Here is a 16,138-nt window from a genome sequence, read left to right as displayed (position 1 = left end):
TGTATAGATTAGATTATAGTTAGCAATGTGTACAGAATAGCTTGTAGTCAATCCAATGTACAGATTAGCCCGCAGTCACCAATGTGCATAGAACAGCATGCAGTCAGCTAAGTGTACAGAGTAGCCTGTAGTCATTAATTGCACAGATCGTCTCTCAGGTGTGCAAACACAACAATCACATTTCCAGCACAAGGCAGTCCATGAAGGGAATGATAAATAACTTGCCTACAATATAGCCCAGGAGGTTTCCTCCACAAAACCATACAATCCCATGTATTAACATCATAGTCACTACACCAAGATAATCAGCTCAAGTGCAACAGTATTTACTATAACGCTTGACAATTGTAAGTTTCAAACAAACGTATGACTCATACAGATTTGTAGCAATAGCACAGCTACCAGACTCTGACAGAAATTCAAAGTAAGGTAGCTTCAGTGCAATAGAATTAATTTGCTACATTTAGCAACTGTATCCACTTCAAGGCAGCACATACTTTACGGGTGCCTCACAAGGATCACACAGTACTAATATATTTGGAAGTCATATACAGTTCCCAGATTTAATAAACATTGATGGAATAATTATAGGGGTAATTGAGCGGGCATTAACAAATATAAAAAATCTTTTTTTGAATAGACCTATGTTGATCCCCCTACATAATCTGGGAAATTTTTGTGGATCGGTATGATACGCTATACATGTAACAATTGCTGTTATAAGAACAATTCCTATCTACAGATCAATTTTCAATGCTGATGACAGAAATAGAGTGTACTGACCAAATAAAGATTGAGATTGTAACTATTTAAGATTTTAGTAGGGATTCAAGCCCCAAGCACAAAATCACTATATTTACTGGCAAGTAGCTGATTGAATATGCACATTAAATAAGACATATATGGGCATTTGATTTATCACAGTGTGACCTAAAAATTCAAATGTACTTGTCTGAGTAGAACAGATCTGTTTGAGGAAAAATCCACCTCTTAAACGTATGAGCTATTTCCCTTCATACAATATCTTCCCAAATACTACTTGGGGTGCTGACAGCATAGTATGAGAGCACAAACTAATAAAGATATTAAAAATTATAAGGAAATTCAGTGAATCACTGTACAAGCCCTTACAGTGATAGACAGGCTCCCACTTATAGGAAAACCACTATACTTGATAATAGGTAATTTGGATATGCAAATCCAATATATGGAAGAATATCATGAAGTGCTGACAGCTTAGACTGAGAGCGCAGAACATTAAGTGCTAACAGCTTAGACTGAGAGCACAGAGAACAATTTCAAGTAAAAGTGGGGTTCATAAACTTAGAACAATAAAAACGCTGACAGCTGAGACTGAGGACGGGGGAGCCATGTTTTTTGGGAATTATGGTATGAAGGCTTTACCAAACGATATGTTAGAATATACACATGATTGTATATGAGCTATCCTCTAAGAAGGACAGACGGAACATATAGGTGGTATTACCAGTAATAATTTTGACATCCAACAGATCATTCACAAGAAAGGTCTTTAATATAAACCGACAAATAATGTAAAACTCAGGCAAGGTTTACATTGAATTAAATATTGTGATCACATTCTGACAGCACCACAAAATTTCTTGTATAAAAAGGTCAGAGAACCTGGAATATATTCAATATACATATAGATTTAAGACATTGCACAGCACAGTGGAACCAGAGAGTGTGGGTTTTTAACACTATATGTTGCACTTTGTCTCACATCTGTCTTTTACATTTTATTATTTCACAGTACTTGGCTTTTTTTAAGTATAAACAAAAATAAAAGTTATATTTTAATAAGTATGTTCTGTTAGAGTGCGCCACACCAAGTCCAATTCTTCCCTTTCCTTTGAAACCAGTATATTCAATTACGCCTCCTCGGGTGCGGGAGAGATGGTAGAAATGGGAGGAATTCCGGGCGTGGCGAGGGCTTCCCATGATTATTAATAGCGCTGCAGATTTGTCACAATTACTTTCCCCCCAATCTGACACTACCTGAATATGATTGAATTCCTCACTCACCTCTATATATTAATGTTTGATTATGCCGTTTAAGGACTATTCCTATAGTGGAACCTGACCCGTGTTTTTATGTTTTCCTATTTGTGTCACTGTATTGTCTCTCTCCTTGTCTTCCTTTTGTTATTACATTATCTGTTGTCCTTTTTGTTCTTTATTTGTTTGTTACCAAATTTGGTAGTACATGTCTAGCGAACTGAACATTCTGTATTACGGATATGGTGTTATGTACATTTTTGATGGTTGTTCAATTCCATCACCCCTCTTGTATACCTCTGTAATGTGTGCTGTCACTTTTGGTTTCCTGTTTGTTTAAAATCCAATAAACAGCATTATACAAAAAAAGAAGAGCCAAAAGCCTATGGGAGTCTTTCAGACTCGGCCACAATAGCGGCCCGCAGCAGTTTGCCGGTTGTGGCAAAACGCACATGTGGAGCAGCCACACAAACACACATTGTGGTCGCATTCCTGAGGGGTTAACGTGGAGCGAACCGGAACCGTTCTCCAGGGGCTGCGTGATGTCACATCTGCATTCATCTCTGATTAACCCCCTATGAGCTTCCAGAGTGCACCTCATATCTCATTGTTTACTCATTTTTCGCAAGTTAATTCAAAGGATAGGAGACAGGTAGCACCACTGCTTTCAGGATTATTACACAGAACACAGATAAAGGCTGACAAATAACAATAAATGATCACATACAAGGGATTAATTAGAAAAAAGCATAATACTCATTAAGTCATAATTATCAACTGGTTCTGTGCGGGACCCATACACCTCTTTACTGCCTCCAGCAGCCCCTGGTACTGCACTGTGAAAAACTGCCCTGTCTCCCCCTCTGACACCTCAGTGCTGTTTGGGGACAAGATTACCCACATAGACACTGCCTCCAGCAGCGCCACTATTGTTCTACTGCCACCCACCCTGTCTCTCCCCACTTCTGCCACCAGTCGTCTCCCATCACTACTGCCACCCACTCTCTCCCCACTACTACCACCCATCCTGTCTCCCCCTCTGACACCTTAATGTTGCTTGAGGACAAGATTGCTCACACAGACACTGCCTCCTGCCACATCCTCCCTCCCTCTGCCACCTCAGTGCTGCTTGGGAACAATATTACCCACAGACAGTGCCTCCGGCAGCCCCCGCTACAGCAATAGTGCCACCAATCCTGTCTCCCCCCTGACATCGCAGTACTGCATGGGGTTTCTTGGTACTGCTGGTAATAGTCCTTCATCTGCAGATGGAAGAAAGCAAGCAGAGCAGTAAGGAGGCAGAAGCTGCTTCTGGTACCATGGACCCTGGTCACATAGGGCTGGGAGTCAGTAAGCAGATTATGTAGTACAGTCACTATCTTACAGGCAGCCGGTGGAGGGAGCAGAGAATGGGCATTTTGTGGCAGGAACAGGCTGATTAGCTAAAAGCCTGGCTGCTGGATTCTGTACAAGCTACAAGTGGTGCAATTGTTTTACTGGGAGACCCAGGTAGAGGATATTACAGAGGCCTATGTGTGATGATACAAATGCATGTATTGACTGTAGGTCATTCTTCTGAGGGAATCAAGTGCTTGAGTCTGGCTATGTTCCTCAGATGAGGATCTGATTGTGGCTGTTATCTGATGTCTAAGTGTCACTCCACCATCCAGGACACCAAGATTCCACACCGGATAAGCATTTTGTAACTCTGAACCCCCAAGTGTAAGTCTGGTTGGTAGGCAAAGCTGAGCTGTAGCCCTGCCCTTTGTTGGTGAGCTATCATAAGGAACTGTTTCACCAGGACTGAGTCACAGCCAACTGGCATCCCCCACACCTGGAGCTCAGCTAGACATTTAGGATTGATATTGGGTTCAGTACTCAGAGCAAAAGACAAGTCATCGGCATAGCAGTGGTAAACGAGGACATGACGTCTGATTGCTTCACCCTGCGGTAGCATATATATTGCAAAAAGCATGGGAGATAGGATAAGAACCTTGAAGAACGTTACATGGCAATGATAAGTATACTCAAGAATAAAATGGTTCCTAACCTGAGTGATGTCTATTGTGTGCGACAAGAGCTTATTTCTCAGAACATGGAAATGACCTCTCACCTGTGTCACTTCTCTGATGTGCAACAAGTTTAAATTTATGAGTAAAACATTTCCCACAATCAGAACAAGAAAATGGCTTCTCACCTGTGTGACTTCTCTGATGTGCAACAAGTTGTGATTTCTGTGCAAAACATTTCCCACACTCAGAGCAAGAAAATGGCTTCTCACCTGTGTGAATTCTCTGATGTGTAACAAAATGTGAATTCTGTAAAAAACATTTCCCACACTCAGAGCAAGAAAATAGCTTCTCACCTGTGTGAATTCTCTGATGTCTAACAAGAGCTGAATTGTATGTAAAACTTTTCCCACACTCAGAACATGGAAATGGATTCTCACCTGTGTGAATTCTCTGATGTGCAACAAGATTTGATTTTTGTGCAAAACATTTCTCACACTCAGAACATGTAAACGGCTTCTCACCTGTGTGACTTCTCTGATGTATAACAAGAGCTGATTTGCAAGCAAAACATTTCTCACACTCAGAACATGTAAATGTATTCTCACCTGTGTGACTTCTCTGATGTATAACAAGTTGTGATTTCTCGGTAAAACAATTCCCACAATCAGAGCAAGAAAATGGCTTCTCACCTGTGTGATTTCTCTGATGTCTAACAAGAGCTGAATTGTATGTAAAACTTTTCCCACACTCAGAACATGGAAATGTATTATCACCTGTGTGACTTTTCTGATGTCTAACAAGAGCTGATTTCCATGTAAAACATTTCCCACAGTCAGAACATGGAAATGTATTATCACCTGTGTGACTTTTCTGATGTCTAACAAGAGCTGATTTCCATGTAAAACATTTCCCACACTCAGAACATGGAAATGGCCTCTCACCTTCCTTAGCTGGTTGAGGGGTAATATGGTTTGTGCTCTGTGTAATACATTTGGCATCTATAGAACAGGGAAACACTGTATATACTGTCAGAGCTGTAACAGATGCACCAATATCAGAGTCATCAGGAGAACATTTCCCAGGATCAGAGGGATCAGCTGATAGAGCTGGATGTATAATTGGGGTAATGGGGTTATCTCCTGGAGAATCCTGTCTACTGTCGTTATCTCTTATTTCACAATCCGGGGAGAACATTAGATGTCCCTCTGAGATGTTCCTGCTTGTGTGTTCATCTGCTGGAAATAAAACACATTATGGAAATGTGACATTTTCTGTAACAATATTAATCTTGCAAATAGAAGACCACTCTCTGGGACACTTAATTGTAAATGTGTGTATAATAAAACATAACTTTTAATGAAGGCTTTATAATATTGTGTCTCAGGCTATCATTGTGTCCACCCTCCCGAGGACATTCACAATAACAAATGTAATATTATAATAAGACTTAGGGTGTGTACACATGTTGAGATAAATCTGTGAGATTTTGACTATATAGTCAAAATCTTATGAAAAGTTAGTGCATATCTCATGGTGCTAGGCAGCTTGCGATACAGATTCGATCCCGATGCGCGCTCCCGTGGGGTCGGTATCGTAAGGCTAGATAGACTGTGCAGGAAAGTCAATTGTGACTATCTAGTGTACAATCTAGTACAAAGTATAGTCAAAATTGGCACTTAGTCAAAATCGTACATAGACAAAATCTCAAGCACAGACAGTCAAAATCTGTACAATCTGTGCTATCTGGGCGAGTTCAAGGGAAATCGCATAGTCAAAATCGCACATAGCAGGGGTCTCACCGTGTGTACACACCCTTAGATATATCTCTCTCTTGTACTGGTAACTAACCATGAAGTATAAATAGAGATGTAGTCACTCGCCAAGTCCTATGTCAGCACCAATGTAAAACAATAGATGGGGAACATATCGTATGAATTGGAGATTCTAGATGAACAATAACATCTGTCATATGAGCTGATGGATCAGAGAAATGTCTCCTAATGTTACTCCTGGAAGCATTGGTAAGGTAGCATTCCTCTATGTGTTTGCTCATACGCTGGTAAGCCTGTACATGTGTTACTCACCCTTATATAAGGTATATTGCTACAGCAGAGTAGGTGTGGAACAAGGTACTTTACATGCAATACACCATATAATACCCTTCAATCATCATCATTTGCTAAGTTATAATCCACTTTAACACCCACATAATCAGTGTCTTTCCTCTATACTCTCAATAGTAATAAGGATGTGTGTACGGTAAGTATGATAGAGAGAATTACATATCAGAATATATACAGCTGCCGCCATACTTCTGCTTCTCATATGTGTGCTACTGAAAGCAGTGAACATCTGAGTGAGAGTGCAGGGAAGACAGCAGAGTCTGATGAGAAAGAGATTGGATCTGCCTTTGCAGGGATGTACCAAACCCGTCACCCCTGTAAGTATATAAAATAATAAATAAAAGGGGCGTGGCCTGAGTCCATGCAGACATGCTTTTTGGAGCTCTCCTCACTAAGTGGCTTCTTACCTACCCTACCTGACAGCTCCCAGCCGCCGCTGGGACCAAGACCCAATCAATAAGTCCCAGCCCTCCTGATGTCCTATAGCCGCAAAACTCTGCTCGCACCAGCCACCGTTCACCGCCGCGACCTAGTAAAGCCGCGGGCTGTAATCCGGGGCTGGTTGTGACCAGTCTCTCCTGCACGCTCCGGCCACCTGACGTGGAGGCGCCTCGGGCGGGAGTTCACTGTCCCGCACATACGGGTGCGCAGCTTCCGCTACTGCTGGGACAGAACGGGCTGCCCACAGTCCCCAGTGGTGATATTGGGAAGTGAGGTGGCTGCCATTTTGGATCCTAGCGCCCGCCATCGCATGCTTTGCCTTCTGCATCTGCCTTCAATAAGGATGGAAATTGATATAAGCTGCTAAATAAGGGTCCTGATGGCCAGACTGGGGTCACTACACTAAACTGAAGCATTTTCCTGGAGGTGAAACTACCTGTTTATATGGTACCACTATATTCTACTTCCTCTCAGTCTACATGCAGAGCCCAGTATTCAAGTATCATCTGAGTACAGCTCATTACACCGTAATTTATTACAACCTCACAGTATATTGTGGATTTATTCACGATTATATTTTACCACGTGTGTCTCTCTGTGCTGAGTACTTCACTTCTGTGATCACGCTGACCTCTAGTGGAATTTCTCAGTCATTACTGTGTTATTTAATTTGCATTACATCATTTTTACTTGAAATTGTGGCTCGTATACTCCCGTCACCCCGACTAAGAATGCATTTTGAACGGAGTCATCTTGATGTAACCTCCTGACAGCGTACTACTGCTGTTTCCTGCTTACCATGCCTCCCAAAAAGGTCAAAAAGGTACCAAATCGGCCCCTCCTGTCCATCTCTTTGGTACCTCAAATCAGGTGGTCCTTCTGAGACCACTACAACAACATCATCTGCTTCTTCTTGTAAATGCACAGCCCAGCTGTAATGGCTGAAAACGTCTTAAGACGCTCTAGATGGTCCTGTTACTCTACGCTCTATACATTATCTGTTGTTTACATTTAAGGTGTCACAACTGAGGGCTGGTGTTGGTAGCGAGAAGCCTCAGTTGTAGGGGCTGATGGTTAATGAAACTTAGGAGGTATATTGGGACTCCTAGACATGTGCAGGAGCTGCAGCACCAATGCCCGAAGGCGTGACCAAGACAACTGGAAGTGACTTTAAGGTGTTTATTTAATAATAAAAGTCATGAAAGGTGAAACAAAACAATAAACGTGAAAAGAGTCTCTGGACTTCAACTGGTTTGAGACCAGAACCTGAAACGTAATGAAGATGTTTAATGATGCTTGAGAGCATTGACGAAATATGAGAATGATGCTAGAGCTAGCAGGAATATGAGAATGATGCTAGAGCTAGCAGGAATATGAGAATGATGCTAGAGCTAGCAGGAATATGAGAATGATGCTAGAGCTAGCAGGAATATGAGAATGATGCTAGAGATAGCAGGAATATGAGAATGATGCTAGAGATAGCAGGAATATGAGAATGATGCTAGAGATAGCAGGAATATGAGAATGATGCTAGAGATAGCAGGAATATGAGAATGATGCTAGAGATAGCAGGAATATGAGAATGATGCTAGAGATCGCAGGAATATGAGAATGATGCTAGAGATCGCAGGAATATGAGAATGATGCTAGAGATCGCAGGAATATGAGAATGATGCTAGAGATGGCAGGAATATGAGAATGATGCTAGAGATGGCAGGAATATGAGAATGATGCTAGAGATGGCAGGAATATGAGAATGATGCTAGAGATGGCAGGAATATGAGAATGATGCTAGAGATGGCAGGAATATGAGAATGATGCTAGAGATGGCAGGAATATGAGAATGATGCTAGAGATGGCAGGAATATGAGAATGATGCTAGAGATGGCAGGAATATGAGAATGATGCTAGAGATGGCAGGAATATGAGAATGATGCTAGAGATGGCAGGAATATGAGAATGATGCTAGAGATGGCAGGAATATGAGAATGATGCTAGAGATGGCAGGAATATGAGAATGATGCTAGAGATGGCAGGAATATGAGAATGATGCTAGAGATGGCAGGAATATGAGAATGATGCTAGAGATGGCAGGAATATGAGAATGATGCTAGAGATGGCAGGAATATGAGAATGATGCTAGAGATGGCAGGAATATGAGAATGATGCTAGAGATGGCAGGAATATGAGAATGATGCTAGAGATGGCAGGAATATGAGAATGATGCTAGAGATGGCAGGAATATGAGAATGATGCTAGAGATGGCAGGAATATGAGAATGATGCTAGAGATAGCAGGAATATGAGAATGATGCTAGAGATAGCAGGAATAGCACTTAACTGTAGTGTTGAATAAATGTGAACAGAGTTCCACTGGAGAATAGCTACTATTAGCCAAAGCATATACTCTGCCGACACAGGGTGCCATAGTAGGAAAGTCAGACTGCATCGCAGGGAGTTATCACAGGAGAAGCAGGCTGCACCGCAGGGAGTTATCACAGGAGAAGCAGGCTGCACCGCAGAGAGTTATCACAGGAGAAGCAGGCTGCACCGCAGAGAGTTATCACAGGAGAAGCAGGCTGCACCGCAGAGAGTTATCACAGGAGAAGCAGGCTGCTGCGCAGAGAGTTATCACAGGAGAAGCAGGCTGCTGCGCAGAGAGTTATCACAGGAGAAGCAGGCTGCTGCGCAGAGAGTTATCACAGGAGAAGCAGACTGCACCGCAGAGAGTTATCACAGGAGAAGAAGACTGCATCGCCGAGAGTTATCACAGGAGAAGCAGACTGTACTGCAGAGAGTTATCACAGGAGAAGCAGGCTGCTCCGCAGAGAGTTATCACAGGAGAAGCAGGCTGCACCGCAGAGAGTTATCACAGGAGAAGCAGGCTGCATTGCAGAGAGTTATCACAGGAGAAGCAGGCTGCATTGCAGAGAGTTATCACAGGAGAAGCAGGCTGCACCGCAGAGTTATCACAGGAGAAGCAGGCTGCACCGCAGAGAGTTATCACAGGAGAAGCAGGCTGCACCGCAGAGAGTTATCACAGGAGAAGCAGGCTGCACCGCAGAGAGTTATCACAGGAGAAGCAGGCTGCATTGCAGGGAGTTATCACAGGAGATCATTATTTATTGTTGTTAAATGTTATATGTGCTCCCAGCTGGCCAGGATCATCTAAGTACAGGGAAAGGTAGGAATTATCACGGGCAACCCGGGAGTAATAAAATCAAAAAGTGTTGCTAGGCACTCCTAAACATATTCACTCAAAAGAGTGTAAACATTTTATACTAATCCCTTTTTTTTCCATACAGGTACCGCACTTGATACGATTCATAACTCATTTATAAATACATTAAATCATAATTTAGCGCTTTCTATCAATTTTCTTATCACAGGAGAAGCAGACTGCATCGCAGAGAGTTATCACAGGAGAAGCAGGCTGCACCGCAGAGTTATCACAGGAGAAGCAGACTGCATCACAGAGAGTTATCACAGGAGAAGCAGGCTGCACCGCAGAGAGTTATCACAGGAGAAGCAGGCTGCATTGCAGAGAGTTATCACAGGAGAAGCAGGCTGCACCGCAGAGTTATCACAGGAGAAGCAGGCTGCACCGCAGAGAGTTATCACAGGAGAAGCAGGCTGCATTGCAGAGAGTTATCACAGGAGAAGCAGGCTGCACCGCAGAGTTATCACAGGAGAAGCAGGCTGCACCGCAGAGAGTTATCACAGGAGAAGCAGGCTGCTGCACCACAGAGTTATCACAGGAGAAGCAGACTGCATCGCAGAGAGTCATCACAGGAGAAGCAGACTGCATCGCAGAGAGTTATCACAGGAGAAGGCTGCACCGCAGAGAGTTATCACAGGAGAAGCAGGCTGCTGCACAGAGAGTTATCACAGGGGAAGGCTGCACCGCAGAGAGTTATCACAGGAGAAGCAGGCTGCATCGCAGAGAGTTATCACAGGAGAAGCAGGCTGCTTCGCAGAGAGTTATCATAGGAGAAGCAGGCTGCACCGCAGAGAGTTATCACAGGAGAAGCAGGCTGCACCGCATAGAGTTATCACAGGAGAAGCAGGCTGCTGCGCAGAGAGTTATCACAGGAGAAGCAGGCTGCACCGCAGAGAGTTATCACAGGAGAAGCAGGCTGCTGCGCAGAGAGTTATCACAGGAGAAGCAGACTGCACCGCAGAGTATAGACACAGGGGAGTCAGGCTGTACTGCAGAGTATAACACAGGAGAGTCTTTAATGAAGCTGACCGCTGGAATCACTGTGAAGACAATTGAAGCACTGACAATTTCCTGGGTGCTGGGACAGGATATTTATACCCACTGGTGACCAGGCATTGGCTGACAACTTGACGCAGGCACCAGCAGCGCTACGGATTGGTAAGAAGACTGACATGTGACTTGATCCAACATGGCTGCACCCATTGACAGAGTTTGAAGGGGAAAGAACCATATGCCAAACAACAATGGCGTCGGTAGCCACGGCAGAAGACTCCACACTACACGCACAGCGGCCACAGGGATGACAGCGGCGGCCGTGGTTAACAGAGGACGCCACACTCAGTCTCCACGTGGCAGGATCACGGGCGCAGCAGTGACGGCCACGACAAGGCTAAGGACGCCAGGCCAAGCCAGGTGAAAACACTACGAAGGCCGCTGAGCCGGCGCTGCAGGTAACATAAAAATGAAATGTAACCAAAACATAGTTATGACCCGGGCCTGGCACGCTGAGCCAATCTCAGGAGACACCTAACTGGTAGAAAATGGCCAGTCACCCGGATCGTGACATAATGACTGAAATAACCTCAGAACTTAACTTTAATATTCAAGCTTTGAGGTCCGATATCAGTGAGATTGGCTCTCATACAGACTAAGATGAAGAGATTGTTGCGTCTCACAATGATCTGATTTCAGCACATGACACCCTTCAGGAAGACATGGTCTCCATTCGTGATAAAGTCATTGATTTAGAAGACAAGTCTCTGAGAAATAATATCAGAATAATGGGCATTCCGGATTCTGTTACAAATGCTGAGCTTTATGATTATGCCACGGACCTCATTCAGAAACTTTTACCGAAGGCTTCTGCCGCTGACTTTCTTACTGATAGGCTACATACACTCCCAAAGTCCTAACAGGCCCCTATCCAAGCACCAAGGGACACTCTGCTCAGGGTCCACTTTTTTCATATTAAAGAACACATTCTACAGGCTGCTTTGTCTTCCTCATCCACGGGTGAGTGTCTGGATAATCTGCAGATATTTATGGATATTTCTCCTGCGACACTGGCCAAAACACATCTGTTCAACCCAAATGCTACAGCTTTATGCAAAGTAAATGTGTAATACAAATGGGGCTTTCCTACTAAGCTTATTGTGATGCGAAATGGTGCCTTCACAGTGATACCTTCACCCGAGGATGGCTCTGCTATTCTGAGAAAGTGGGACAGTCCTGTTGTCCCCCATGACACTTAACCTAAACCCATCCCGCAGGAGTGGTCTTCTGTTTCAAATTAATATGCTAAAGGAGTAAGACTGTTAGAGACACTCAGAGCTTGTTTCCTACTGTAACATGTGCCAACTGGGACTAAGTTACTGGGCATGGATCTATTTTTTGCCCAGATTTATTTGCTCTTGTTAGGAGTTTAAAACATATCTTTTTTTTTTGGTGTGCTATTTAATTGCTATACGGTCTGACATTCTTTCCACTGTTATGTATACCTTTATAGAATGCTTAGGTGTTCAGGCAAAGCATGACTGATTCGTCTAGCATCCTGTTACCCTTATAACTATGTTGGTAGCACCTAAATTGGATATCAGGATATGTTCTTTGCTTTTACCACCTTTGGTTACATTGAGAATAAGACTAGTACTATGTTATAAAAATAAGATTTTACTTACCGATAAATCTATTTCTCATAGTCCGTAGTGGATGCTGGGACTCCGTAAGGACCATGGGGAATAGCGGCTCCGCAGGAGACAGGGCACAAAATAAAAGCTTGAGTATCAGGTGGTGTGCACTGGCTCCTCCCCCTATGACCCTCCTCCAAGCCAGTTAGGATACTGTGCCCGGACGAGCGTACACAATAAGGAAGGATATTGAATCCCGGGTAAGACTCATACCAGCCACACCAATCACACCGTACAACTCGTGATCTGAACCCAGTTAACAGTATGATAAATGCAAAGGAGCCTCTGAAAAGATGGCTCAACAATAATAACCCGAATTTTTTTGTAACAATAACTATATACAAGTATTGCAGACAATCCGCACTAGGGATGGGCGCCCAGCATCCACTACGGACTATGAGAAATAGATTTATCGGTAAGTAAAATCTTATTTTCTCTAACGTCCTAAGTGGATGCTGGGACTCCGTAAGGACCATGGGGATTATACCAAAGCTCCCAAACGGGCGGGAGAGTGCGGATGACTCTGCAGCACCGAATGAGAGAACTCCAGGTCCTCCTCAGCCAGGGTATCAAATTTGTAGAATTTAGCAAACGTGTTTGCCCCTGACCAAGTAGCTGCTCAGCAAAGTTGTAAAGCCGAGACCCCTCGGGCAGCCGCCCAAGATGAGCCCACTTTCCTTGTGGAATGGGCTTTTACTGATTTTGGCTGTGGCAATCCAGCCACAGAATGTGCAAGCTGAATTGTACTACAAATCCAACGAGCAATCGTCTGCTTTGAAGCAGGAGCACCCAGCTTGTTGGGTGCATACAGGATAAACAGCGAGTCAGATTTTCTGACTCCAGCCGTCCTGGAAACATATATTTTTAAGGCCCTGACAACGTCCAGCAACTTAGAGTCCTCTAAGTCCCTAGTAGCCGCAGGTACCACAATAGGTTGGTTCATGTGAAATGCAGAAACCACCTTAGGTAGAAATTGAGGACGAGTCCTCAATTCCGCCCTGTCAGAATGAAAAATTAAGTAAGGGCTTTTACATGATAAAGCCGCCAATTCTGACACACGCCTAGCTGAAGCCAAGGCTAACAGCATCGACACCTTCCACGTGAGATATTTTAAATCTACCGTAGACAATGGTTCAAACCAATGTGATTTTAGAAAACTCAACACAACATTGAGATCCCAAGGTGCCACTGGAGGCACAAAAGGAGGCTGTATGTGCAGCACTCCTTTCACAAACGTCTGAACTTCAGGTACTGAAGCCAGTTCTTTCTGGAAGAATATCGACAAGGCCGAAATTTGAACCTTAATGGACCCTAATTTTAGGCCCATAGACAGTCCTGTTTGCAGGAAAAATGTAAGAAACGACCCAGTTGAAATTCCTCTGTAGGGGCCTTCTTGGCCTCACACCACGCAACATATTTACGCCAAATGCGGTGATAATGTTTTGCGGTTACTTCCTTTCTGGCTTTGACCAGGGTAGGGATGACTTCTTCTGGAATGCTCTTTTCCTTTAGGATCCGGCGTTCAACCGCCATGCCGTCAAACGCAGCCGCGGTAAGTCTTGGAACAGACAAGGCCCCTGCAGTAGCAGGTCCTTTCTTAGAGGTAGAGGCCACGGTTCGTCCGTGAGCATCTCTTGAAGTTCCGGGTACCAAGACCTTCTTGGCCAATCCGGAACCACGAGTATAGTTCTTACTCCTCTCCTTCTTATGATTCTCAATACTTTTGGTATGAGAGGTAGAGGAGGGAACACATACACTGACTGGTACACCCACGGCGTTACCAGAGCGTCCACTGCTATTGCCTGAGGGTCCCTTGACCTGGCGCAATATCTGTCCAGTTTTTTGTTTAGACGTGACGCCATCATGTCCACCTTTGGTTTTTCCCAACGGTTTACAATCTGGTGGAAGACTTCTGGGTGAAGTCCCCACTCTCCCGGGTGAAGGTCGTGTCTGCTGAGGAAGTCTGCTTCCCAGTTGTCCACTCCCGGAATGAACACTGCTGACAGTGCTATCACATGATTTTCCGCCCAGCGAAGAATCCTTGCAGTTTCTGCCATTGCCCTCCTGCTTCTCGTGCCGCCCTGTCTGTTTACGTGGGCGACTGACGTGATGTTGTCCGATTGGATCAACACCGCCTGACCCTGAAGCAGAGGTTTTGCTTGATTTAAGGCATTGTAAATGGCCCTTAGTTCCAGAATGTTTATATGAAGAGATGTTTCCATGCTTGACCACAAGCCCTGGAAATTCCTTCCCTGTGTGACTGCTCCCCAGCCTCTCAGGCTGGCATCCGTGGTTACCAGGATCCAATCCTGAATGCCAAATCTGCGGCCCTCTAGTAGATGAGCACTCTGAAGCCACCACAGGAGAGACACCCTTGTCCTTGGCGACAGGGTTATCCGCTGATGCATCTGAAGATGCGATCCGGACCATTTGTCCAGTAGATCCCACTGAAACGTTCTTGCATGGAATCTTCCGAATGGAATCGCTTCGTAAGAAGCCACCATTTTTCCCAGGACCCTCGTGCACTGATGTACTGAGACCTGTCCTGGTTTTAGGAGGTTCCTGACTAGCTTGGATAACTCCCTGGCCTTCTCCTCCGGGAGAAACACCTTCTTCTGGACTGTGTCCAGAATCATTCCTAGGAACAGTAGACGTGTCGTTGGAATCAGCTGCGATTTTAGGATATTTAGAATCCATCCGTGCTGACGTAGCACTACCTGAGATAGTGCCACTCCGACTTCTAACTGTTCCTTGGTTCTTGCCCTTATCAGGAGATCGTCCAAGTAAGGGATAATTAAAATGCCTTTTCTTCGTAGAAGAATCATCATTTCGGCCATTACCTTGGTAAAGACCCGAGGCGCCGTGGACAATCCAAACGGCAGCGTCTGAAACTGATAATGACAGTTTTGTACTACAAACCTGAGGTACCCTTGGTGAGAAGGGTATATTGGGACGTGTTCAAAGATTTTAGATTTAAGATTGGTCTCACCGAGCCGTCCGGCTTCGGTACCACAAATAGTGTGGAATAATACCCCTTCCCCTGTTGTAAGAGGGGTACCTTGATTATCACCTGCTGGGAGTACAGCTTGTGAATGGCTTCCAGAACTGCCTCCCTTTCGGAGGGAGACTTTGGTAAAGCAGACTTCAGGAACCGATGAGGAGGAAACGCCTCGAATTCCAGTTTGTACCCCTGTGATACTACCTGTAGAATCCAGGGATCCACTTGCGAGTGAGCCCACTGCGCGTTGAAATTCTTGAGACGGGCCCCCACCGTGTCTGAGTCTGCTCGTAAAGCCCCAGCGTCATGCTGAAGACTTGGCAGAAGCAGGGGAGGGCTTCTGCTCCTGGGAAGCGGCTGCATGATGCAGTCTTTTTCCTCTTCCTCTGCCCTTGGGCAGAAAAGAGTGGCCTTTTGCTCGCTTGTACTTATGGGAACGAAAGGACTGAGTTTGAAAAGACTGTGTCTTTTTCTGCTGATGTGAAGTAACCTGGGGTAAAAAGGTGGATTTTCCAGACGTTGCCGTGGCCACCAGGTCTGTTAAACCAGCCCCAAATAACTCCTCCCCCTTATACGGCAATACTTCCATGTGCCGTTTGGAATCTGCGTCCCCTGACCACTGTCGCGTCCATAATGCTC

General features: G+C 44.6%; 2 protein-coding genes across 2 annotated transcripts in view; one reads left to right on the top strand and one right to left on the bottom strand.

Moving 5' to 3' along the window:
- The window catches only part of LOC135057021 (zinc finger protein 585A-like), a 180,088-nt gene that overhangs the window by 94,220 nt on the left and 69,730 nt on the right, over positions 1–16,138 (top strand). The gene's annotated exons all lie outside the window — the stretch shown is intronic.
- LOC135056963 (zinc finger and SCAN domain-containing protein 12-like) overlaps positions 1,570–16,138 on the bottom strand; it is a 60,346-nt gene continuing 45,777 nt past the window's right edge. The window contains exon 7 of the mRNA XM_063962759.1: positions 1,570–5,266. Coding sequence (XP_063818829.1) covers positions 4,101–5,266 — 1,166 coding nt within the window. The 3' untranslated portion in view covers positions 1,570–4,100. The remainder of the gene's footprint in view (positions 5,267–16,138) is intronic.

This window comes from Pseudophryne corroboree, chromosome 3 (genome assembly GCF_028390025.1).
Source record: "Pseudophryne corroboree isolate aPseCor3 chromosome 3, aPseCor3.hap2, whole genome shotgun sequence".
Lineage (NCBI taxonomy): Eukaryota > Metazoa > Chordata > Amphibia > Anura > Myobatrachidae > Pseudophryne > Pseudophryne corroboree.
Note: the sequence above shows the minus strand (reverse complement) of the source record. Positions and strands in the feature narration are given on the sequence as shown.